This window comes from Ranitomeya imitator, chromosome 3, assembly GCF_032444005.1.
Source record: "Ranitomeya imitator isolate aRanImi1 chromosome 3, aRanImi1.pri, whole genome shotgun sequence".
NCBI lineage: Eukaryota > Metazoa > Chordata > Amphibia > Anura > Dendrobatidae > Ranitomeya > Ranitomeya imitator.
Window position 1 is genome coordinate 613,994,076 of NC_091284.1, and position 26,884 is coordinate 614,020,959.

Below are 26,884 nucleotides of genomic sequence, written 5' to 3' on the forward strand. Positions count from 1 at the left end.
AGGCAGAAAGGCAGTGAGTGGACTGAAATGGTGTTGTAGAGACAGACGTAAGTGCATCGAGTAAAACTAAAGGCTTAGGTCTAAGTCATTAGCAGAAGTGGATATAATATTAGACATCGGGTGTGTCCTGCTATTTAATCAGACTCCTTTTGTTCATTCAGGAAGACACAATTAAGAAAAGCATCCATAATGCTCTGAAGGGATAGAAGTGCTGCTAAGGGAAACCTTTTATTCCAGCCAGCATTTCTAAGAGATCCATTAGCAATGTTTTTAGAATTGTAAAGTAAATTGGAGCACATTGACTCATGGCCTCCTCATGTTAAGTAAAGCTGTTTTCTATGCCTTTTACATTTCTTGATATTTTTTTTTTCGTGTTCGGGGGGGGGGGGGTAGTGTAGGGGGGGTAGTGTAGGGGGGAAACAAATTCCCTTTGTCAGCTAAGTGTTTCTCAATATATTCTGACTATGTTCAGTCTGTACTGACAGTGTGCTTATGTATGTAGGGACACAGGAAACTGTAACATCAAAGTGTTAATGTATTCCCAGGGGGAATAACCGAGGACTTCGCAACTTGATGTTCTAAAAAAGATGCTCCACAATTATCTACATAAGCATGCTCTAAAAGAGACTATTCGAGAAAGGTGTCCTGTGAATGTCATAATTACCATAAAGTAAGGCTATGTTCACATATTAACATCCATTTTTCTTCCATTTGATAAGGATCCATTTTTGCTTGCTGGATGAGTTTTAAATGAGTGATTACTTGAAAGTTCACATGCCCCATAGTGTATGTTAAATATTTATTTTCACCCATTCAGTTAGCAAAAAAATTGCATCTTTTTCAAATGGAAGAAACTTGGTTGGCTATTTAACGCATCCGTTTTCCATAGACTTGAATGCACAACTTTTATTGACGGATCCATTTTAATGAATGATTACTGGACATATGAATGTACCCTTAAAGGGAATGTCATCAGCAAATGGCCTATTGTTTAAATGAGGTCTTTGTGTTGTATGTTTGTTTTTTTTATTTGCCAATTTTTTTTTTCGTATTAAAAAAAAATTTAAATCAGTAATCCTAGAATTTATGGCCACTGTGGCTATAGACTCATTCTCCCTGTCAAGAGTTTTCAACAAACTCCTTATCAGAAGCAGGATTACAATGACAGTTACTACCTCTATGCACAGCTGATAACACAGGATCCACCAATATTACAGATGACCATGTACCCCTAACTTCACAATGACCTTTTTTCACATGCTCATTAGCTACTTCAATACAAAATATAGTCTATTCATTGTGGCTAATGTACATGTATTGTTTCCTGAAACAGGAGGTTAGTCTAAAAAATAGTCATATTAGTCAATATCTAATTTTTATATTCAAGAAATATTGTGATCTGGAAAAAAAAAGTCAAAAATGTAAATTAAAAAATCCTCTTCTGATGACTCATTCCCTTCAAGAAATTTAAAGGCACTGTCTCAGGATAGTCATTGGTGGCACATCGTCAGGTGTGACTTCAACCAATGTTACCCCCGGGAAGTGTTAGAGTGAAGTGACAGTGATGTAAATCCTCTTAGGCTACTTTCACACTTGTGTTTTTCAGCTTCTGTCACAATCCGTCGTTTTTTGAGAATGCAGGATCCTGCAAAAAAATTTGCAGGATCCTGCATTTTCTCATAGACTTCTATTAGCGACGGATTGTGACGGATGGCCATCCGTCGTGTCCGTTGTGCACTGGAAGCGTCGTGTTTTGGCGGACCGTCGGGACGAAAAAACGTTCAATGTAACTTTTTTTGTACGTCGGATCCGCCATTTCCTACCGCGCATGTACGGCCGTAACTCCGCCCCCTCCTCCCCAGGACTTTACAATGGGCAGCGGATGCGTTGAAAAACTGCATCCGCTGCCCACGTTGTGCCAAATTTTCACAACGTGTGTCGGTACGTCGCGCCGACGCTTAGCCATGGACCCGTACTGACGCAAGTGCGAAAGTAGCTTTAGCTTTCTCTGGAGATGGCATGCTCAGCCCATTATATTCAATGGGCACCAAGATAAAGAAGGATAGAAGTAGAATAAAACCTTTGATTGTTCTTAATGTTACAATAATATTTTTCTTGTGTTGGGGAAATCTTCAAAACAAGACTTAGGCTACTTTCACACTTCCGTCTTATGGCCTCCGTCGCAATGCGTCGTTTTAGAGAAAAAAAACGCATCCTGCATAGTTGCCCGCAGGATGCATTTTTTTCTCCATAGACTTGCATTAGCGACGCATTGTGACGTATGGCCACACGTCGTATCCGTCGTGCAAGGTCCACCCCCTCCTCCCCGCAACTCACAATGGGCAGCAGATGCGTTGTAAAACTGCATCCGCTGCCCACGTTGTGCTAAATTTAGCACAACGTTCATTGGTACGTCGGGCCGAGGTTTGTGACGGCTCCGTACCGACGCAAGTGTGAAAGTAGCCTTTGTCGTGCCTGGAATAGAGAAAAGCCACAATTATGGATTACATTATTGATCATATTATCGGAGTCCTTGACGATGACAATCCATTCCATGTACATGACTATATAAATATTCCTAAGGTCACGTACAATAGCATAGCAGATCAATCATTAACTGCAGCTTTTACAATGTACAAATAGCAATGGAGTAAAAATAGATATGAATTGGTCAGACCAAAGTGGCAGTGGCCTGCTGTGCTGTATGTTCTTAGTCATAACTTTGTGTAGACAAAGATGTATCAATGTGTAAAAGGGTTGCACCAAGATTATCCTTATAATGGATACAGTTGGCAGCAATTTGGCTTTTTTTTAATTCCAGGTCGCCCCTTCTCTTTCACAAGGCTTGCAGCAAGTAAGCACGTACATACAGTAGCTCAGTCTGATTCATAGGTCACTTAGGTTTACACTTACTGCTGCCAGCAATGCTGCTTAGTGACACAGGGCAGATACAGACAACTCTTAATGAAGGTTTGTCACCAAATTTACCAATACATTTTTAATATATGCATCTCTTAGACCTGAAGAGGCTGTTATAATAGCTTTGAATTCCTCTGGAATCCTTTTTGACAATGGAAGCTAAGCAATCTGCTACAACCTAGGCTGATTGACAACTCCTCAGTGTCCCCCCTCCCTGCTGCGGAGATTTCACATTCCTCAGTACAAGCTGCAGCTGTCAGTCAGGTTGAGTGGGCGGAGCTCAATTACACATTCATGTGCTCTCGCTCATTCATTGGATCTATAGATTAAAATATTAAAGTCATCTGACTTGGGTTTTCAAAGTAAGTACACCAGCCTTGTCAGGCCTAAGAGAGATCTGTATAATAATGTATTTAGCTCATATTGTGAAGTCTGGTAACAGTTACATCTTGGCACAATATATAGCACAGGACTGGTAATCTTCACAATGGGAATGAAATTAAAGGCTGCATACACCCCATGGAGTGTTTTGTTGCATACTCCTCACAAATTGGTGGTGCTTGGCAATGTTAATCTAGATGATTCTGACACTAGTGGTGTCAGTGTGGATACGAAGGTGAACACTCTGCTTCTTTTTTCATAAGGGACTGACTGAACTCTGCATGACCGGGCCAATTTTTACAATTCTGACCACTGTCCCTTTATGAGGTTATAACTCTGGAACGCTTCAACGGATCTTGGCGATTCTGATATTGTTTTCTCGTGAGATATTGTACTTCATGGTAGTGGTAAAATTTATTAGATATAACTTGCGTTTATTTGAGAAAAAAATGGAAATTTGGCGAAAATTTCAAAATTTCGCAATTTTCCAACTTTGAATTTTTATGCCCTTAAATCACAGAGATATGTCATGAAAAATACTTAATAAGTAACATTTCCCACATGTCTACTTTACATCAGCACAATTTTGGAACCAAAATTTTTTTTTGTTAGGGAGTTATAAGGGTTAAAAGTTGACCAGCAATTTCTCATTTTTACAACACCATTTTTTTTAGGGACCACATCTCATTTGAAGTCATTTTGAGGGGTCTATATGATAGAAAATACCCAAGTGTGACACCATTCTAAAAACTGCACTCCTCAAGGTGCTCCAAACCACATTCAAGAAGTTTATTAACCCTTCAGGTGTTTTACAGGAATTTTTGGAATGTTTAAGTAAAAATGAACATTTAACTTTTTTCACACAAAATTTACTTCAGCTCCAATTTATTTTATTTTACCAAGGATAAAAGGAGAAAATGGACCCCGAAATTTATTGTAGAATTTGTCCTGAGTACGTTGATACCCCATATGTGGAGGTAAACCACTGTTTGGGCGCATGGCAGAGCTCGGAAGGAAAGGAGCACCATTTGATTTTTCAATGCAAAATTGACTGGAATTGAGATGGGACGCCATGTTGTGTTTGGGAGCCCCTGATGTGCCTAAACATTGAAACCCCCCACAAGTGACACCATTTTGGAAAGTAGACCCCTTAAGGAACTTATCTAGATGTGTGGTGAGCACTTTGACCCACCAAGTGCTTTATAGAAGTTTATAATGCAGAGCCATAAAAATAAAAAATCATATTTTTTCACAAAAATGATCTTTTTGCCCCCAATTTTTTATTTTCCCAAGGTTAACAGGATAAATTGGACCCCAAAAGTTGTTGTCCAATTTGTCCTGAGTACGCTGATACCCAATATGTGGGGGGGGAACCACTGTTTGGGTGCATGGCAGAGCTCGGAAGGGGAGGAGCGCCATTTGGAATACAGACTTAGATGGATTGGTCTGCAGGCGTCACGTTGCATTTGCAGAGCCCCTGATGTACCCAAACAGTAGAAACCCCCCACAAGTGACCCCATATTGGAAACTAGACCCCCCCAAGGAACTTATCTAGATGTGTTGTGAGAACTTTGAACCCCCAAGTGTTTCACTACAGTTTATAACGTAGAGCCGTGAAAATAAAAATTCTTTTTTTTTCACAAAAATGATTTTTTAGCCCCCAGTTTTGTATTTTTACAAGGGTAACAGGATAAATTGGACCCCAAAAGTTGTTGTCCAATTTGTCCTGAGTACACTGATACCCGATATGTGGGGGGAACCACTGTTTGGGCGCATGGCAGAGCTCGGAAGGGAAGGAGCGCCATTTGGAATACAGACTTAGATGGATTGGTCTGCAGGCGTCACGTTGCATTTGCAGAGCCCCTGATGTACCCAAACAGTAGAAACCCCCCACAAGTGACCCCATATTGGAAACTAGACCTCCCAAGGAACTTATCTAGATGTGTTGTGAGAACTTTGAACCCCCAAGTCTTTCACTGCAGTTTACAACGCAGAGCCGTGAAAATAAAAAAATCTTATTTTTCACACACACATTATTTTTAGCCCCCCAAATTTTTATTTTCCTCAGGATAACAAGAGAACTTGGACCCCAAAAGTTGTTCTCCAATTTGTCCCGAGTACGCTGATACCCCATATGTTGGGGTAAACCCCTGTTTGGGCGCATCAGAGAGCTCGGAAGGGAAGGAGCACTGTTTTACTTTTTCAACGCAGAATTGGCTGGAATTGAGATCGGACGCCATGTCGCGTTTGGAGAGCCCCTGATGTGCCTGAACAGTGGAAAGTCCCCAATTCTACCTGAAACCCTAATCCAACAACACCCCTAACCCTAATCCCAACGGTAACCCTAACCACACACCTAACACTGACACACCCCTAATTCTAATCCCAACCCTAATCCCAACCGTAAATGTAATCCTAACCCTAACTTTAGCCCCAACCCTAACCCTAACTTTAGCCCCAACCCTAACCCTAACTTTAGCTCCAACCCTAACCCCAACCCTAGCCCTAACCCTAGCCCCAACCCTAGCCCTAACCCTAGCCCTAACCCTAGCCCCAACCCTAGCCCCAACCCTAGCCCCAACCCTAGCCCCAACCCTAGCCCCAACCCTAGCCCTAGCCCTAACCCTAATGGGAAAATGGAAATAAATACATTTTTTAAATTTTATTATTTTTCCCTAACTGAGGGGGTTGATGAAGGGGGGTTTGATTTACTTTTATAGCGTTTTTTACATCGGATTTTTATGATTGGCAGCTGTCACACACTAAAAGACGCTTTTTTATAGCAAAAAAGTTTTTGCGTCTTCACATTTTGAGACCTATAATTTTTCCATACTTTTGTCCACAGAGTCATCTGAGGTCTTGTTTTTTGCGAGACGAGTTGACGTTTTTATTGGTAACATTTTTGGAAGCGTGACAGTTTTTGATCACTTTTTATTCCGATTTTTGTGAGGCAAAATGACCAAAAACCAGCTATTCATGAATTTCTTTTGGGGGAGGCGCTTATACCGTTCCGCGTTTGGTAAAATTGATAAAGCAGTTTTATTCGTCGGGTCAGTGCGATTACAGCGATATCTCATTTATATCATTTTTTTATGTTTTGGCGCTTTTATACGATAAAAACTATTTTATAGAAAAAATAATTATTTTGGCATCGCTTTATTCTGAGGACTATAGCTTTTTTATTTTTTTTGCTTATGATGCTTTGTGGCGGCTCGTTTTTTGCGGGACAAGATGACGTTTTCAGCGGTACCATGGTTATTTATATCTGTCTTTTTGATCGTGTGTTATTCCACTTTTTGTTTGGCGGTATGATAGTAAAGCGTTGTTTTTTGGCTCATTTTTTTTTCTTACGGTGTTCACTGAAGGGGTTAACTAGTGGGATGCGTTACGGATGCGGCGATACTAAATATGTGTACTTTTATTGTCTTTTTTTTTAAGATAAAGAAATGTATTTATGGGAATATTATTTTTTATTTATTTAGTAATTTATTTATTTATTTATTTATTTATTTTACACATGTAGAAATTTTTTTTTTTTTTACTTTGTCCCAGGGGGGGACATCACAGATCGCCGATCTTACAGTTTGCATAGCACTCTGTAAGATCGGCGATCTCACTCACATCGCTGCAGGCTTACCAGCACCTGCAGTCGACCCGGAAGTACTCCCTGCAGGACCCGGATGCCCCGCGGCCATTTTGGATCCGGGGACTGCAGGGAGAAGATGCTCGGTACAAGGTGAGCACATCACCTTGTACCGATCGTCTCAGGGAAGCCCGCAAGGATCCCTGCGCGATGCTTCCCTGTACCGCCGGCACACCGCGATCATGTTTGATCGCGGTGTGCCGGGGGTTAATGTGCCGGGAGCGATCCGTGACCGCTCCTGGCACATAGTGCCGGATGTCAGCTGCGATAGTCAGCTGACACCCGGTCGCGATCGGCCGCGCTCACGCGCTCGCTATGACGTACTATCCTGTCGGTGGGAATTAAGGCCCACCCCACCTCGACGGGATAGTACGTCATATGGGATTAAGGGGTTAAAAGTGTTTAACCCTTTTAGGGGTCCAAACATTTTTTCATTTTTGAGCTTTAGTTTTATTTTTTCCTTCCCCTACTTTCAAGAGCCATAGCTTTTTCATTTTTCCATTGACCTAGCCACTTGAGGGCTTGTTTTTTGCTGGACAAATTGTAGTTTTGAACCACTCAATCCATTTGTCCATATAATGTATTGAAAAATGTGAGAAAATTCCAAGTGGACTAAAACTGTGAAAAAAAACCACCCCGCAATTCTGACAATAGAATTAGTTTTTAGGGCATTTGTTCTGCAGTAAAAAATTACCTGGTATGAAGGTCAGTACAATTACACTGATACCAAACAAGATTTTTTTATATTTTTGGTTAAACAAATATTCATAACCTTGTAGAAAAGAAGTGTTTGTGTTACTTTTCTCTGAGACCTGTAACTTTTTATTTTTTTTTATTTTTCATTTTTATTTAATATGTTTTTTTTAGATAAATATGACATATGATATAGTTTTGGCATTTAATGGACAGCTTAAGTCACCATATATTTTCAGAGACAAGACTGTCACGGTTCCACCCCTCGGTGTGTCTGAGATGCAGTTACTGACAGCTCGGCCGTCTAATCTGGTACAGGGGCGTGCTGAGCTGTCAGTTTGTTGATTGACAGCTCGACTATCCAATCTGGGACTGGGAGGTGTCAGGTGTCTCCAAGTCTTCATTATCCTAGGCGATTGCCATGCTAATTAACTGAGCTGCTTCTCCCAGAACTCTGCCAGACGCACATTCAGCTAATGAGGTTTGTGCTCCCTATGCCTTGAGTTCTGTATGCTTGATCTTTTGTAGCCTGACCCTCCGTCTGTTTTACCCCTTGTGATCTGATCCGTTATCCTTCCGGTACTCTGACTTCAAAATGTTACCTGTTCACGCTTTTGTCTCTTCCTTCTGTTTTTGATGTTCCCTCCTGGTTCTGACCTTGGTTCATTGACCATTCTGACTCACGGCTTGGCTGTGAGAAGTGAGTAGCGTCACAGAGACTTTTTCAAGTTAACGATACCTAATCTAATTTTTTTGTTACATTTGTCTAGTTTTGAAGGAGGAAAACTTTTATATATGTTTATTTTTTAAAAGCATTATTTAATTTGTACTTTATCTTTTTGTGAGAAGGGACATAAAGTCGCAAACTGGAACCTTCACTGTATAGCGAAATTGCTATTCTTCTATGAAGCCTTATCTGTGACTTGGGCTTCACAGGAGGAATAAGATAGCAGTTATATGGACCTTCCGCCGATCCCACTCATCATGTTGAAGGCGGCCACCGGGAGACCATGCACACGCCCTCTGACAAAAGTGTAATTTAAAAGCCTGTGTCACTAATTGAGAGTGGAATTTAAATGATTAAACTGAAGAAATCAAACCTAGCTCTGGTCACTGCCGTTAGAAGCAGATGCCGATTATGTAACACTACCGGCATCTACCTAGCATGAAGCGAGCTCTTCTCCTGAGCAAGCTGCATTCTATCCTAAGTGAACTAGGTTGAAAATATACATCATAGGTCATGTATACAGTCATGGCCAAAAGCGCTGGCACCCTTGAAATTGTTCCAGAAAATGAAGTATTTCTCCTGGAAAATTATTGCAATTACACATGTTTTGTTATACATGTTATGTTTAATTTCCTTTGTGTGTATTGGAACAGCAAAAATGGGACTGACAAAATTGTTGGCATCTCTTCAAAAGTGTGGGTAAACAACTTTGTCTCAAGCATGTGATGCTTTTTCAAACTCACCTGTGGCAAGTAACAGGTGGAGTCAATACAAAAATCACAGCTGAAACCAGATAAAAAGGGAAGAAGTTGACTCAGTCTTTGCATTGTGTGTCTGTCATAATATGCATGGAGAACAGAAAGAGGAGAAGAGAACTGTCTGAGGATGTGAGAACCAAAATTGTTGAAAAATATCAACAATCTCAAGATTTTAAGCCAATCTCCAGAGATATTGATGTTCCTTTATCGACCATGCACAACATAAATCAAAAAATTTTCTACCCATGGCACTGTAACTAGTCTCCCTGGACATGGATGGCAGAGAAAAATTGATAAAAGGTTGCAACGAAGCATGGTCTGCATGGTAGATAAGCAGTTCCTGTCAAGTTCCAAAGAAATTCAAGCTGCAGGCTCAGGGTGCATCAGTGTCAGTGCATACTATCCATCGACACTTGAAAAAACTAGACTGCAGTTTGCCAAAATGTATGTGAGTAAGCCAAACTTCATCTGGGAAAGTGTCTTGTGGACAGATGCGACCAAGTTAGAGCTTTTTGTTGAAGTATATAATTCTACTGTTTACTGAAAACGGAATAAGGCCTAAAAAGGAAAGACCGCAGTACTTACAGTCAAATATGTCGGAGGTTCAAAGATGTTTTGTTGTTTTGCTGCCTCTGGGTGCCTTAACTGTGTGCAAGACATCATGAAATCTGAAGATTACCAAAGTATTTTGGGTCGCAGTGTAGTACCCATTGTCAGAAAGTTAGGTTTGCTTCCTAGGTCATGGGTGTTCCAGCAGGACAGCGACCCCAAACATACTTCAAGAAGCACCCAGAACCCAGAAAAGGATGAAAACAAAGAGTTAAAGAGTTGTGAACTGGCCAGCAGTTAGTCCCAAACTAAATCCCATTGAACACTTGTGGAGAGATCCTAAATTTGCTGTTGGAAAAAGGCACCCTTCAAATGTGAGACCTAGAGCAGTTTGCAAAAGAGTGGTCCAAAATTCCAGCTTGAGAGGTGTAAGAAACTTGATGATGGTTGTAGAAAGCAATTGATTGCAGTTATTTATTCTGAAGGGTATGTAACCAAATATTAAGTTCAGGGTGCCAACAATTTTGTTCCCCCATTTTGAGGGTTATGTTTGAAATTGTCCAATTTGTCTTTCCCCCCTCTGTTTGTTGTGTTGTTCTAAGACACACAAAGAATATAAACATGTGTATAAAAATACATGTGTAAGTGCAATAATTTTCTGAGGGAAATACTTTGTTTTCTGGAAAAAAATCAAGGGTGCCAACACTTTCGGCCATGACTATATATAGTCATATCTATGTTTAGTCTTTTTAGACAACTTGGCGTGTTCCTCAAGAAGAATCTCATGGAGAAGAGTTGATGACCATGCCCAGTTGGCTGAAAAGACTAGAGTTAGATACAGGATAAAAGAACCATATGTTAGGGATGGAGAAAAGAAGAAAAACAATGCCAGATTAAGGGGAGCAGCGGAATTTGCACAAGGCAAAAAAAATATTGATGGTAAGTGAAAGGTCCACTTTAAATATACAGTAACCTTCACATCATTGTTACGCTGTGTCTCTATAGACTACAAATTTCTGTTCTCCATTTTTGCCCACAAAGAGCAGCACAGACGTTTCATTACATGTACAAGAACATAGACCTTTCTATTCTTCCTTATGAATTGCCAAGGTTGACTAATTATACGATAGTGTTTTTTGACCTGCAGGTATTCCTGTACACTTCAGGATTGCATGTCTTTTCGGCATAGGCCCAAAATGTAATTAACAATGTTTTTCTGCTCTGTAGTTATGCGACTCCCTGCCCAAGAGCCAAATCTCTGTGTGTGACTAGATTTTACTACTTCGAACATCATTAAACAGTGTCAGTCATGTCAGATGTGGGAGATCTGCGGAGCTACTTTAGAAATGTAATAGAAGTATTATCGTTTTCTATTGGATCGGGCATGAGAATCTCCATATTTCTTCCCGTTTTATTGAGCCTGTGCACAAACCGGTGCCGGGATAAAGTGAACTGTGCTGTGAGCTTCTTGTTGGCCATTTCGTATGGTCCTGTATAGCTATTTGCATTGTATACTGCCATGCTGGGACAGGTTTATAAAATAACCCAGCCACCCGTGTTTGCTTTCCTTTTATTACACAGTAACCGCACATATGTTAAACAAAGCAAATGTGTTTAATGCAACCGAAACCAAACTTTTATTGTGCGACAAGACTGTGGCTTTGTGCAGAGTTTTGAGTAACCCTTTCCTCTTTTATGGGTTGCTATAAAAGCATCTTGTGAATGACATAAGAGATCTCATCATAATTCATATTATCAAGTACTTTAAAGACTGCCGCACAATAAAAATAAGCAAAATCAATGATGGCACTTAAAGGAAAAAAGCTGAACATTGTTAAGTGTATCCTATTGTTGATACCTGGCAAGGAATAATGTGCTGGGCAGTTATAATGTCAGACAATGTGCACTGAGTCATCCTGAACTCCTTGAAAACCAACATATAACCTTGAACTAACTTGATATCACATTGTCAAAATCTTACCCGGTGTTTCTCCATGTGCAATCCAGATGAAGTCCCATGATAATCACATAGCGGACCGCGCAAACTATTGGGATCTGCTCTGTTCTTTATGTAAAGAAATAAGTATCAGATGAAATATATAGCACAATAGATTGTATTTATGCAGAGTACAGGGTGGAACATGGCACCTTTCTCTACATGACACATGGTTATCCAGAAGATATGGACCAGGAAAAGATCTCAAAATATAGTGGTTGGTTTATTATTTGACACTACTGGACAACCCCTGTTTAATTCCATGCCCCGTAGGATTTAAAAGCAATTGATGCTCACCCTCCACAGTGGCACTGTTTCAGCAATGCCAGTCCTGCTGTTTGAGGGTGGTGCCATAACATTGTTGTGTCACGTGACCACTGCAGCCAATCGGCGGCAGCTTACTGGCTGTAGTCTTTAGTATTTTGTCAGAGTTGGACATCCAGTGTTATGGCATATTGATGAGCTGCAGCTGATCAATGACCATTGATTGGTTGCAGTGGTCTCACGCCTAGACAGTATCATGGAACCACAGGGCCAACATCACTGGAACAGCACCACTGCAGAACATGAGCATCAATTGCTTTATTTCCTATGGAGCATGAAATTGATTAAGCACAGGTTTTCCAGAAGTGGCCAGCCCCTTTAAATAAAAGGACTTCGGAACACTGCCCGCTGTGCTTTTTTTTTTTTTACTGACTGTTTCAAATCTGCAATATTTCTCTTGATATAATCTGGTGTCATCTCCTGGTTGAAGTATCAGATCCTATTTAATATTTTCTATTCCTTTTGAATACACTTCTGGCTTTTAAAAAAAAAATGCTGTGTGTGAAACCCCCCTTGATTAATTAAACCCCGTATAAAAGATTTTATTGTAAAGAGTTGATAGGTCTAGTTTCTTGTAAAAAGTCACATCGGTCCTGTGAGCAAATGGGCAAACATACAGATTGGATTGGTGCAACCTGTAGTACACTTTGCAAAGCTGGGGCAATTATTACAAAAAATGATCTGAAAGAAGTATTTTGTGAATGCAAATAACATTTTTCATTTTCTGTTTTTGTTAAGGAGAGAAACCTTACATGTGTACCTGGGAAGGATGCACCTGGAAGTTTGCACGCTCTGACGAACTGACAAGGCATTACCGCAAACATACAGGAGTGAAGCCATTTAAATGTGCAGACTGTGATCGCAGTTTCTCCCGTTCAGATCACTTAGCATTGCATCGACGGAGGCACATGCTGGTCTAAGTCAACAGTCCTTCCAAACATGCGGAAAAGCGGGTTCTTTTCTTATTAATCCATTCAGCAGAGCTGAATCCATTTACAGTGTTATGGAAGCAGGATGCCCACAAGTGATAGAATCTAACAGGAAATGCCATGCTTCGCTACTTTCCGAAAAGTCGGCGCCAAGCATGGAATCTCCAGTATATGTCCATACCTCAGAACCAGACACTTTCACCTTGAGGACACTGGCACTTTTTATGGGCCATGACCTGCATCATTTTACACAGCATCTATTGTACATTTCCCTTATATATGGATCTTTTTGAAAGAGTTTCTCCTAATTTTCAAAAATGATGTATCATAGACTGTTTTGAAGATCCTGAAGCGTTCAATTGATTTTTTTTTTTTTTTCTTTCGGGAAATTATCTTTTTTTGTAAAGTAACCATGGAATAGTGGACTATTGACGATAGGTACATGTACAAAGTGACTGACAGGAAGTTCCTTCACCAGAACATGGGATTCTGCAATAACCGCAATGGTAATGAGATGTCCCTCAGAATTTCCATCAAGCAAAGTGGGCATAACAATATCTTACTCCTCCTTTGAATATTCTGATTTTTTTCTCTCTTTCTTTGTTGTCTGTGAGAGTATATCGGCCGGTATCTTAAGTGAAGTACTGTTTGTGTTTGTGAATTGACTTGGCCTTGCCTAAAGCCTTCTTATGTTTCCTCCACATTTCTACATCAATATCCAAAACTATTGCACAGTATTATTCTCTTTTTTCAGAGTGAAAGAACACAATTTGAGGTATTATGGTGGAATTTGGCCCCGTCTTGAATAGGGATATGGCGGGGGGGAATCAGATAGCACAAACTGGAACGGTTGCACTTCTTGCTGCTAATTAGCAATAATGACTGTCTTATATGGATTTACTATAGATCAAGTACTTAATCTGCATTTTTTACCACGTCACGGGAGGCCTTTGTCTAAATATATATTATATTAGCTATTAAAACCCTAACACAAGTTTAAAGGCTGCTCTAGGTAAAATTTGACAATATTAAATGTGAATATAATGTATAGATAAACCATTATCCCATCCTAAGTCGGTTGGAGTCTGGCCTTGAGATCAAATGTATTTTGTAGTTGTTCTACATATCTGAATCTTTTTTTTCTGTAAGAAAAGGGAACATTCACCAGCTTTTTACCTAAGGAGCAATGTGTCATTTGCTTCGCGACGGCATCATTATTATTCATCACTTTGCTCGTTATCTGTAATGGCTTTATGTTGAGTGAGAAAGCAAGCAAGCAATATAGGATCTGAGTAAACTGATGCCTAAAATGTGATCTATACCAGTATTAATTGCAAATAAATGCATGATGGTGATTCTATGCATTGAGATCTATTTTTACTACTCTATAGCTATATACTATCAGTGAATACCATATCATAAATGCTCTGTTTCGCACTAAACTGAAGTTTGTATTCTTCTACAATATTAAGCACACTCGTTTCTACTTATAGTATTGTTTTAGCGTTAAGCAATATGGTGGCCTCAGTTATTAAATCTCTATTACTGACAACCACATAATGGCCCATGCCAGTACCGATGGCTGTGTCATCGCCGAACGTATTCTCGGGGCAAGCTAGTTATATGTTCGAACCCAACGGCTCCATTACACAGAGGAAGGGAAAGGGATAAGATCCTAGGAAACAAATAATTGACGTAAACCAGTAAAAAGTCGTAAGCATGTACAGTAAATGTGGGTATATACAACTTTACAACTTGTTCTATGACTGATGGGGTACATGTGCTATAAGGTTTGTTTAGTGTGACTATTTTTTCCCTTGTGTTTAGTGACGTTCCTGAGATGAAGTTTTTGTGTTTTATGTTTTTATGCCTCTTGATATTATCTGTATTTCAAAATGACAAAGACAAAAAAAGTACCGTAACCTTTTTTTTTTTTTTTAAAGTATTTGCACACAGTGTATAACTAACCAGCTATGATTTCTAACAATGGCAAAACAACCCTTTTCTTTCAAAGGTGTCCTTAAAAAAAAGACGTAGCAGAGCTGAGCTTGCCATTTTAAATTATGGGGACCTTTTAAAAAAAACGAAAACGTAGTGGATGATATTTTAGGGGAAATAGAAAATGATGACAGTACAATTTGTCTGAACTCTGTATCCAAAAAAGTCCTTTTACAAGGTACGTCATGTTTTGTAGTGCAAACTTCTGTGAGCAGGCAAACGCCAAGTGCAACGTAGAATACATTGTGGAAGCGTAAATTTGTTTTAAGAATATCCATAAAGTTTGCACCAGATATGCATAGCGGCTGTAATTTGCTGAAATAAAATATGAGCCGAACAGTTAGACATGCAGCGGGTGCTACTATTGCCCGTTATCAAAATGCAATATGTCCTATAGCTCAGTGATTGATTTCTGGTATATAATACTCAAATATGCACCAAACATGTATTTCATCAATGAAGGATTTGCGCAGATGAAAAAAAATATTTTTTTAATAAATTTTCCCTATAGTCTACAATGATGAACTCAGCTCTTCTGCATCAGTAGGAGGAAGAATGAATCCACTGATTATCAGTTGCTTTCTGTAAGGGCACAGAGAATACAAGACTTTGTATTAAAACTTTAGTATAAAATCTTCTAATATTTAAGCAAATAAAGCACAAGATATTATTTTAGAAACTATAGGAAATGTTTTATGGAATATTGTTCAGTATTGATAACTGTTTGTGAAAACATTTTTACTGTTTTCTTTTTTATTATCCATTTTAATAATCGTGAACGATCCAGTAAATAAAGCATACCCGGTACTGTAATTGTTGTATGGGATAGCCTGTTATATGTTCAGTTTATACACATATAACATATATGTTATATGTTCAGTTTATACACAAGGTGGAGTATGACTCCCATGAATTATGTGCAGAATCCAGCATAGGTGTTATATAATATAAAGATCCCTTTTATCGTTGCATTATATCCCTGATGACCACTCTTCTGGTCTTGTCCTTGGGGAACGTTATGTGCACAAATCATGAACTCTGCTGTATCTGCCTCATGGTGTGAGACATCACTGATCACAGCATTGGGAGTTCTGTCCTCGCGGAGGAAGGAAGCAGTCACTGAGGATTTTGCATCTAGCTGTAATTACATCTCCTTACAGAAATAAGTAAAAAGTTCTGATGAATTTTAGAACTTTTAATGTTGAGTAGTATACAGTCCTAAGTATTATAGAAGATTTCCATCCTAGAATATGATATACTGCCAGGATAAGGTATAACATAAAGAATGGGGTGTTGTCCAACCACTGAACTACTATCAGTCATTGAACTTCTTGACCTAAGAAATGAAGCTATTTCTTCTGCACAGTAATATCCCAATTAGAGATGAGCACATTTATATGAGTTATATTGTATTCTACTTGAATACAAAAAAAAATTAAAATAACAGTTTTTATAAATTCAATTCACGCAAACTCAGCAAAATGGCAGATGGCTTGCAGCCATTTTGCTCAACTGTAGACCACTGGTCAGTTTTTTTAAACTTGTGCCCACTTCACTGCCCTCCTGTCGGCTACCCACTGTCCGGTCCTTAGAGGCTCCTCTTCTTTCCTCCACTATGATGCACATTTCCTCTCTTGTTTATTCCAGTCCTGGACTTCTGGCCGTGACCTGGCTTCCGAGTTCACTGCACATCAAGACATCACAGATGTGGAACACTCAGTGATCTCCGAGGCCTGTTTCTGGCTGGAAGTCCCGGCCTAGATTGAACAGGTCTAAGATGTGTCAGCGGAAAGTAGAGGACTACATTGCAGGCAGCGCTGCCTGCCATCCAAACCTCAGGAGCTACCTCATTTTGCCATCATAGCTCCAACCCATTCACTAATGGCCAACACTTCTGGACATGACCAGGCCTTGGCGGTTACTGCATGCTCCATGTCAAATGTGGAGTGATTGTCAAGGCGTGGTTGCAACCAGAAGTCCTGGCCATGTAGGAGCAGGCTTGCAATGTGGGAAAGAAGAGGCATCTCTGAGGACCAGATGATGGGACGAGAGCAGCAGGGGGGCCAGACAGGTGAGCGATGAAATGAGGGTTTTCCTTTTTTTACGTATTATTTTTATTATGCTCTGGGGTCTTGATAAACCCAGAACATTATAAGGGGCATTAAATTTGCAAAGAATAACTTGGCTGAAAATCAAACTTGCTAGGAAAATCCACATGTGTTTTCTCAGATCCTCTCATCTCTAAACCCCATTCATCTGCTGTGCAGGGATTTGCAACACATTCCCATTAATGTAAATGGTCCCTGCACAGTGATACTCTGGGAATGTCATAGTATAGTGAAAAACTAAGAAGGAACCCCAATTTACTCTGACAATAAATATATTTGCGGTTGAACCTCAAGATCAAAAAATGATCCCGTATCTTATACTTGCGATATTGGAAAAGCCTTTAAGCTCAAGTACAGTTGTGAAATGCAAACTCAATTAATTGACAGTCTGTGTTGCAATATGTGATAATTGTCTACTTTTGGTAGAAATTCTCATATCCTTTTACAGTAAAACAATTCCAGATTTGGAAATCAAACACATGCAACAACATATGTTTGTGATAGAAGCCTATTGACCAGAAAGCCTGGCTACAGATATTTAGCCCACACAGGACAACTCCCAGTATGAAGGAAGACTGTAACTGCAAGTTGATATATGGTGTGTGGGTGGAATATCTCTCTGGGGACAACTAATTTATACAATTTTTAACAACTGCATAAAAAACATTAACATCCATATCTAGATTATGTGGAAATAAGAACACAGGATGCACGAAGAGTTAAATTACTGGGTATGTGTGATATTGGTGGGCCTATCTGATAACATTGGTGGAAAGCACATAGATGATCAATTATATTAATGAAAAGCACATTTTTTATGATCCTCATCTTCTCCTCCATTGTGCAGTGCACTTAAGCACTAGATCTTCTCCTTCATATATCTTCATCAGTGCATTAATAATAAAAAGGCAAAAGGTCATACTGCTTGACTTGGAGGATTAACTGAGATTACAATCAAAGAATCCTGATGTATGATCTTTTTGTATAGAAATATGATTTATATGTATTAACGTAACCCCAGAATAGAATATCTGCCTACTTTCCAGCTTGTATTTTCATAGCAGTAAGTGTATTAGGTACCAGCAGAGCACTGTACTGCGAACACTTTAAGTACTCTTTTAGCATTAGTATTGACTATGTCATTGCCACATTTTACTGCCTTGGGGTTAAAACAATGGTACTTTATATAGTGAATGGTCTGATGGTACAGTATCTACAATATTGACAGTCCTTGATTTGTCACAATTTTATCCTAGTTTGTCACTAAACCATAAATCTGATGAAACTTTGTTTAGTGTTAGATTTAAACAGTATATTTTTAATAGTTCCCCTTAACTTAGATAAGGGATATCTAGTAAAAGAAAAAAAAAAAATTCCAAACAAATGGTTAAATTAAATAAGAAAAATGATTGACCTCCGTTTTTTTCTCTACAGCATTTTTCTGCATGATCTTGAAACATTGATGTAGAAATCCCACGGAGTACAAAAGATTCAGAGAGAACCTGTATGCATGATTATGTAATGTAAAGAACAGACAATTCTGTGATAGAGCTGTAATACTGATTCAATTCAGTTCTTTGATGAAGAAATGCACTTTGTGTTTCTTCTTTAATCACCATTTGAAGTTTTCTACTAATTTGGTTTTGGTGTACAGGGGCTGGACTGTGCACTTCATCTTCTCCTCCCTGTCTGTGAATTCCTAGTCCCTCCACCTGAGATAGCAGGTCATTCAAGGACGAAAGGCAGGCAAAGGGGCAAGGAATCACAGACAGGGAGGAGATGGTCCAGTGCACAGTCCAGCCCTTGTACACCAAAATCAAATTAGCAGAAAACATCAATTGGTGACTAAAGAGGTGCAATAAAGCTAATTTTTTCACCAATGGTATAAATTTAATCTGTATTCCAGCGCCATTACAGCCGTATCATTACTTTCCATTACAAAATCGTGCTGACAGGTTCTCTTTAATCTCCTGTTTGATTGGTTCATTTTATGGCCAGCTAAAGCCACAAGGGGGCAAACAAGGTACAGTAGGGAGACTTCTGCTGCAGTCAGTTGTCTTACAACCACACACAGGACAGTGAGCAGTGGGAATGGGGGATGTGTAATCCCCTGTGAGACACAGAAGATTTATGTATACATCCCTCAGTTCTAATTGTATTTTGAGCCAAATTAGTATTAAAAAACTGAAGATAAAAGGAGAAATCGCTGGGATACTTTTACATTTTTTGTTCATATTTTGTATTCTTTAAATAGTATGTATATTTTACTAACAAAAAAAGAAGCACATTCTCTAAAAACAATTTGCTTGGGTAATGACTGAATCTTTAAAGTTGGAAAAGAATATTTTATTGACTTAACATTAGCCATTTGCTTTTGCTAAGTTTCCTGATTACAATAGGCACTGTTACTGATTTATAGACATAATAGTCTAGTAGATGCACCTTTTAATAACAAACCAATAAAAAAGCATCATCATTGTTAACTGCTTTATAACTGGTTTATGTGCAAAAATAATTAATATAATTTAGCACTTTAAATATTTAATGAAGAATCCCCTTCCAATGGTTTTGCTTGTCACATTTTTTTTTCCCTTTATTGTCAACTGACTTCTCCTGGTATTTTATTTCCGCCATATTCGTCTTAGGAATGCTTTCAAACTATATACAGATTTCTGTCATTGGCAGGAGAAATATTTTGACAAATATGACTTGTATGTCATCCGTTGCTCCCGTAAGTAATTGTTCAGAGTGCGCACTGTATAGGCAAACGTTGGTCTACAGGAATTTATGTCAATGATTAGCTACTAGTCAAACTGGATTGGCCTGATCTGTTGAATGTAGATAGTTGATACCGTATTACTTTGTTCTAAAAAAGTCAACCATTTTTACAAACTTTAAACTTTCTTCTTTGAAGTCCTTATACATGGTAAACCCTGAAGAAAAGTATTACTTATAGTGACCTACAATAATGCAGTGCTATAGTAAATGATGTACTGTGTGCTTATGTGTGGTTTCTTAACAAGCTGACTTTAATTTTACATTTGTTTCTTTTGAAAAGTGTTAAGTTATTGTACTAAACTTTTCACTTCCTAACAGTTTAAACTATAGAACTAACATTGCTGTCTTAACACACCAGGAAAAAATAAGTTTTAGGGTAATCTTGGGACATTTTATATGTACTAGTTAGTTATTAAGGACTGTAGAGCGTTGTCTGCAATGGAAATGGTGCAATAATATAAGCTAGTTGCTCAATGAAATGGTAAAAGTTAGAGTATCTCTGTTAGTAGGGATCTATGATATAACTGTGAGGAATTGCCTAATAGGTGTTAGAAGAATAGAATTCTGTTACTGTAGATGCAATTTTTTTATGAGATCATTAGCCCAGAATTTTTGCAGTTAGCCACTAATAGAAATTAATTCTAGAAAGAAAAATGTAAATAAAAAAAAAGAAAAAGTATGACAGTAACAAGCATGCTTATGGTCGCATATAAGGAGACAGTTGTATAAAAATTTGGGAAATAACCACAAAATAGTTCAGTTGAGCAAATCTCATCATGACCAATTAATGTATTAATGTTCATTTTCGAAAGTGGCTCCAGTAGCAATGCAACTTCAGTAATAGTGAATATGTGCAAATTACTCATTATTTGATAATGTGCCACTAACAAAAATGACTCGGTTATTAATCTAATATTACATTGTGACAGTGGATATGAAGAATTATAATTATTGGAATGAGAATATTTTGATAGAAATGACTTTACGATTTTTGAAAATTTTGAATATCATGGTTCATTGACATGACAATAGACAAAGCACCAAAACTACTTTTGCAATTAAGTCAATTTAATAAATGCTAAAGGAATACTTGGAAACAGATTACAGGCTTCACTTAAAAGATTACTAGAATTTTTTATTGAGGGTATAAAATTATTTAACTATGTGCTTTCCCTTCCGATAATGCCTTAGCACGTGTTCTTCCCTCCAGATCATAACCTTGTATGTTCTTTTAAGATCATGTCCATGTACTTTCTACTTAGCAAATAATTGTCATGCTTGGTAACCTTCAACATCAATAACCTAGTAACTTCTCTCGCTGTTGATTCCTAGTATGCCCCAAGTCCTAGGTTCTCAGCCTGTGGCACATACACCCTTGTACTTCATGGCATGCCTGGAGAGGGTACTTGCACTGTTTTCATGGAATGCTTCTCTAATGGGCGGCACAAAGTCTTGGTACTTTGACTTTTTTGACTAGAAGGTTCTTAGCTTAGACACATTAGGTCACACTTTAGTACCTTTTTTGTAGTGTTTCTTAACCAGGGTGCTGTGGCACCCTGACTGCCTTTGAAATTCCCCAGGAGTCCTGCTACAGTCTGAAATTACCCCTGACTGCCTTTTGTACAGGCACTAGCCTTAGTGGAATTATTAGAGAATGCACAGATGGGATTTGGAGCAAAATCGGTGTTAGAAATATCCAAAACTATGTTTGATTTTAAACAATTTCGGAAATCTGTGGGTAAGGCCCGGATGTTTTCAGAAAAAATAGTCTACGTGAGTTTTTCATGAACAAACGGTCTATGTAATAACATGGACATGTGAACAGCCCGATAGACAATAATGGATGCTTGTTGTATCTAAGAAAAACGGAGATAGAACACATACGTGTAACATGGATGTCTGAATGATGTTTATGTCTTCGTAGAAAGGAATAAAGTGAGACGGATTTTTCCCATATTCTGTAGATAAATGAGTAAATGCTAAGACCTAAGCAACTAGTCCTAATCTTGCAAACTAGAACAAATTATGTGTGTTTTTTATTTTTCCTCTAGTGATGGGTACACTTATTCCTCCCACTGATAAAATCTTTGATCTGGAAATAAATCTCTGGATCTCTTGGTGCTTAATGTCGAAATGGGCATTTTCGCATAAAACTTGTGCAACTTGACACTTTGTTATACCAGTAACATAAGATAAAGTCTTCTTCTAGTTTAATAGCCACATTTTAGGAGACTGTATTTTCAAGACTGTACCAACAATGGGAGTAAAAAAGATAACTTTATACAGTACCTGTAGATATTTATTCAGTAACTGACAAAAAATAAATTTATTAAAATTCCATATACTATACTTATACATGTTTATAAAAGTGATCAATATATACTTAAAATAATATATAATATAAAAAAACCCTACCAAAGGTTAAACATTGACATAAGAAGACAACAATTGGTATTTGTGTTATTAGTAAGATAAAATTTTGCCGTTAAACAAAGCATTTTTTTATGTACACGTCTACTAGTATTGCAGTCATCAGATCTGTCATCCCTTTTGTAACATGTATGTGGACAACATGACAAACGACAGCAAACTAAAAATAAATCTATAAAAAGCTATTCTCTTATAATGTAAGGCTTTTAACTCCCGCTACAGTGGAAATCACCTAAGTTTTGACCCCTTGGTTTTCTCTGCTCATCATTGTTAAGTAGAATTTAGGCAACACCTTTGCTCTAAGTTAATAATATGATGTAAGTGTTGTTCTTGTATTTATGTAAAGTGTATGTATTGTAAATAGAATAAGACTTTTTTCTTTTACTGTACTATGGTGATTTTGCCCTATGTCACTGTAAAAGGGACACCTATTAAAATTCTGTCAGGGGATGAAAATTCCAGTCTCTACTCGGAGACTTTGAAGAACAAGTGTTATCGTTTTACATAGTGTCTCAGACCTATTTTGTTGGTGCTTTGCATTTCTGTATTCAACTTTCCTATGGATTGAGCTGTGAACTGAAATCTAGTTTAAACACTTTAAATGTATGCATTTGTATAATTATTTGAATGGAGGCATGAAGGTAAAACATCATTTTGTATTGAATAAAATAACTTCTCTGAAGGATTTCATTGCATTTTTATGTACACTTGTGGATGTGATACATATATATGATACCAACTTTCCATTCTGTATCTATAACCAGAGATTAAAAAAAAAAAAAAAAAACGAACAAGTGGCACTCACCACCAATGAAAAATAATACATACAGTGGGTACAGGAAGTATTCAGACCCCTTTAAATTGTTCACTCTGTTTCATTGCAGCCATTTGGTAAATTCAAAAAAGTTCATTTTTTTCTTATTAATGTACACTCTGCACCCCATCTTGCCTGAAAAACCCAGAGAAATGTAAAAATGTTTGCAAATGTATTAAAAAAGAAAAACTGAAATATCACATGGTCATAAATATTCAGACCCTTTGCTCAGTATTGAGTAGAAGCACCCTTTTGAGCTAGTACAGCCATGAGTCTTCTTGGGAATGATGCAACAAGTTTTTCACACCTGGATTTGGGGATCCTCTGCCATTCTTCCTTGCTGATCCTCTCCAGTGTTGTCAGGTTCAATGGTGAACATTGGTGCACAGGCATTTTCAGGTCTCTCCAGAGAGGCTCAATTGGGTTTAGGTCAGGGCCCTAGCTGGGCCAGGCAAGAATGCCACTTCTTTGTTATTTTAGCTTTGTGCTTAGGGTCATTGTCTTGTTGGAAGGTGAACCTTCAACCAAGTTTGAGGTCCAGAGCACTCTGGAAGAGGTTTTCATTCAGGATATCTCTGTACTTGGCCGCATTCATTTTTCCTTCAATGGGAACCAGTCTTCCTGTCCCTGCAGCAGAAAAACACCCAAATAGCATGATGCTGCCACCACCATGTTTCACTGTTGGGATTGTATTGGGCAGGTGATGAGCAGTGCCTGGTTTTCTCCTCACATACCGCTTAGAATTATCACCAAAAATGTCTATCTTCATCTTATCAGACCAGAGAATCTTATTTTTCATAGTCTGGGAGTCCTTCATGTATTTTTTTTAGCAAACTCTATGCTGGCTTGTTATGTCTTGCACTGAGGAAAGGCTTCCGTTGGGCCACTCTCCCATAAAGGCCCGATGGAGGACTGCAGTGATAGTTGACTTTGTGGAACTTTCTCCCATCTCCCTACTGCATCTCTGAACCTCAGCCACAGTGATCTTGGGGTTTTTATTTACCTCTCTCATCAAGGCTCTTCTCCCACGATTGTTCAGTTTGGCTGGACGGCTAGGTCTAGGAAGTCTTCTGGTTTTCCCAAACATTTTCCATTTAAGGATTATGGAGACCACTGTGCTCTTAGGAACCTTGAGTACTGCAGAAATTCTTTTGCAACCTTGGCCAGATCTGTGCCTTGCCACAATTCTGTCTCTGAGCTCCTTGGACAGTTCCTTTGACCTCATGATTCTCATTTGGTCTGACACTGTGAACTGTGAGGTCTTATATAGACAGGAGTGTGCCTTTCCAAATCAAGTCATATCAGTTTAATTAAACACAGCTGGACTCCAATGAAGGAGTAGAACCATCTCAAGGAAGATCACAAGGAAATGGACAGCATGTGACTTAAATATGGGTGTCTGAGCAAAGGGTCTGAAAACTTATGACCATATGATATTTCAGTTTTTCTTTTTTAATAAATATGCAAACATTTCTACATTTGTTTTTTTCAGTCAAGATGGGGTGCAGAGTATCCATTAATGAGAAACAAAAGAACTTTTTGAATTTACCAAATGGGTGCAATGAAACAGAGTGAAAAATTTAAAGAGGTCTGAATAGTTTCCAAACCCACTGTATGATTACAAATGAAAAGTAATACATTTTAAATTTCAATTAGTTTCATCTACAAGCTTTCATAGGCCATGATATGAAGGAACCCCTTTAGGAAAGCCATGGTCAGGGCCCAGCATAGAATGGTTGGTTGATCAACCCAACCCTATACACTCAACAGCACTAAACACATTGATAAAATTTCATATCTTTCAGATTTTATGTATTTACTATGGAAAACTTCATATATGTGGTACAGAAAACATGTTTTTAACCTACTTTTAAAATGTGTACCCTTATATATGTGTAAAATGTGCAAGAGAAGAAACACTCCCTGAAGATGTTATTATTGATGTGAAATATTAAATTAATGCATTCCTCATGTGTTGATGCTTCATACAACTGTTAGGCTATGTGCACACGTTCAGGATTTCTCGCAGAAAATTCCTGAGTAAAACCTGAAATTTTCTGCAAGAAATCTGCATGTGTTTTTGCCGCGTTTTTGATGCGTTTTTTTCCAGACATTTCCCAATGCATGTTGTAGTGGGAAATCCGCAAAAAAACACGCAAAATTAATGAACATGCTGCGTTTTTTACCGCGATGCGTTTTTTTCGCGGAAAAAAACGCATCGTGTGCACAAAACATGCGGAATTCATTCTAAATGATGGGATGCTTAACCCCTTTACTCCCAAGGGTGGTTTGCACGTCAATGACCACGCCAATTTTTACAATTCTGACCACTGTCCCTTTATGAGGTTATAACTCTGGAACGCTTCAATGGATCCTGGTGATTCTGACATTCTTTTCTGGTGACATATTGTACTTCATGATAGTGGTAAAATTTCTTTGATAATACCTGCGTTTATTTGTGAAAAAAACTGAAATTTGGCGAAAATTTTGAAAATTTCGCAATTTTCCAACTTTGAATTTTTATGCAATTAAATCACAGAGCTATGTCACACAAAATACTTAATAAGTAACATTTCCCACATGTCTACTTTACATCAGCACAATTTTGGAACCAAAATTTTTTTTTTAGGGAGTTATAAGGGTTAAAAGTTGACCAGCAATTTCTCATTTTTACAACACCATTTTTTTTTAGGGACCACATCTCATTTGAAGTCGTTTTGAGGGGTCTATATGATATAAAATACCCAAGTGTGGCACCATTCTAAAAACTGCACCCCTCAAAGGTGCTCAAAACCACATTCAAGAAGTTTATTAACCCTTCAGGTGTTTCACAGGAATTTTTGGAATGTTTAAATAAAAATGAGCATTTAACTTTCAGCTCCAATTTGTTTTATTTTACCAAGGGTAACAGGAGAAAATGGACCCCAAAAGTTGTTGTACAATTTGTCCTGAGTACACTGATACCCCATATGTGGCGGTAAACCACTGTTTGGGCGCATGGGAGAGCTCGGAAGGGAAGGAGCACCATTTGACTTTTCAATGCAAAATTGACAGGAAATGAGATGGGACGCCATGTTGCGTTTGGAGAGCCACTGATGTGCCTAAACATTGAAACCTCCCACAAGTGACACCATTTTGGAAAGTAGACCCCCTTAGGAACTTATCTGGATGTGTGGTGAGCACTTTGACCCACCAAGGGCTTCACAGAAGTTTATAACGCAGAGCCGTGCAAATAAAAAATATTTTTTTTTCCACAAAAATTATATCTTAGCCCCCAGTTTTGTATTTTTCCAAGGGTAACAGGAAAAATTGGACCCTAAATGTTGTTGTCCAATTTGTCCTGAGTACGCTGATACCCGATATGTGGGGGGGAACCACCGTTTGGGCACATGGGAGGGCTCGGAAGGGAAGGAGCATAATTTGGAATGCAGACTTAGGTGGATTGGTCTGCAGGCGTCACATTGCGTTTGCAGAGCCCCTAATGTACCTAAACAGTAGAAACCCCCACAAGTGACCCCATATTGGAAACTAGACCCCTCAAGGAACTTATCTAGATGTGTTGTGAGAACTTTGAACCCCCAAGTGTTTCACTACAGTTTATAACGCAGAGCCGTGAAAATAAAAAATCCTTTTTTTTCCCACAAAAATTATTTTTTAGCCCCCAGTTTTGTATTTTCCCAAGGGTAACAGGAGAAATTGGACCCCAAAATTTGTTGTCCAATTTGTCCTGAGTACGCTGATACCCGATATGTTGGGGTAAACCCCTGTTTGGGCACACGGGAGAGCTCGGAAGGAAAGGAGCACTGTTTAACTTCTTCAACGCAGAATTGGCTGGAA

General features: G+C 38.5%; 1 protein-coding gene across 2 annotated transcripts in view; it reads left to right on the plus strand.

The window, feature by feature from the left end:
- The window catches only part of KLF12 (KLF transcription factor 12), a 354,667-nt gene extending 331,749 nt beyond the window's left edge, over nucleotides 1-22,918 (plus strand). For both annotated transcript variants that reach the window (XM_069758133.1, XM_069758132.1), the window contains exon 6: nucleotides 12,729-22,918. In XM_069758133.1, coding sequence (XP_069614234.1) covers nucleotides 12,729-12,910 — 182 coding nt within the window. In that variant the 3' untranslated portion in view covers nucleotides 12,911-22,918. The remainder of the gene's footprint in view (nucleotides 1-12,728) is intronic.
- The last annotated feature ends 3,966 nt before the right edge of the window (nucleotides 22,919-26,884 follow it).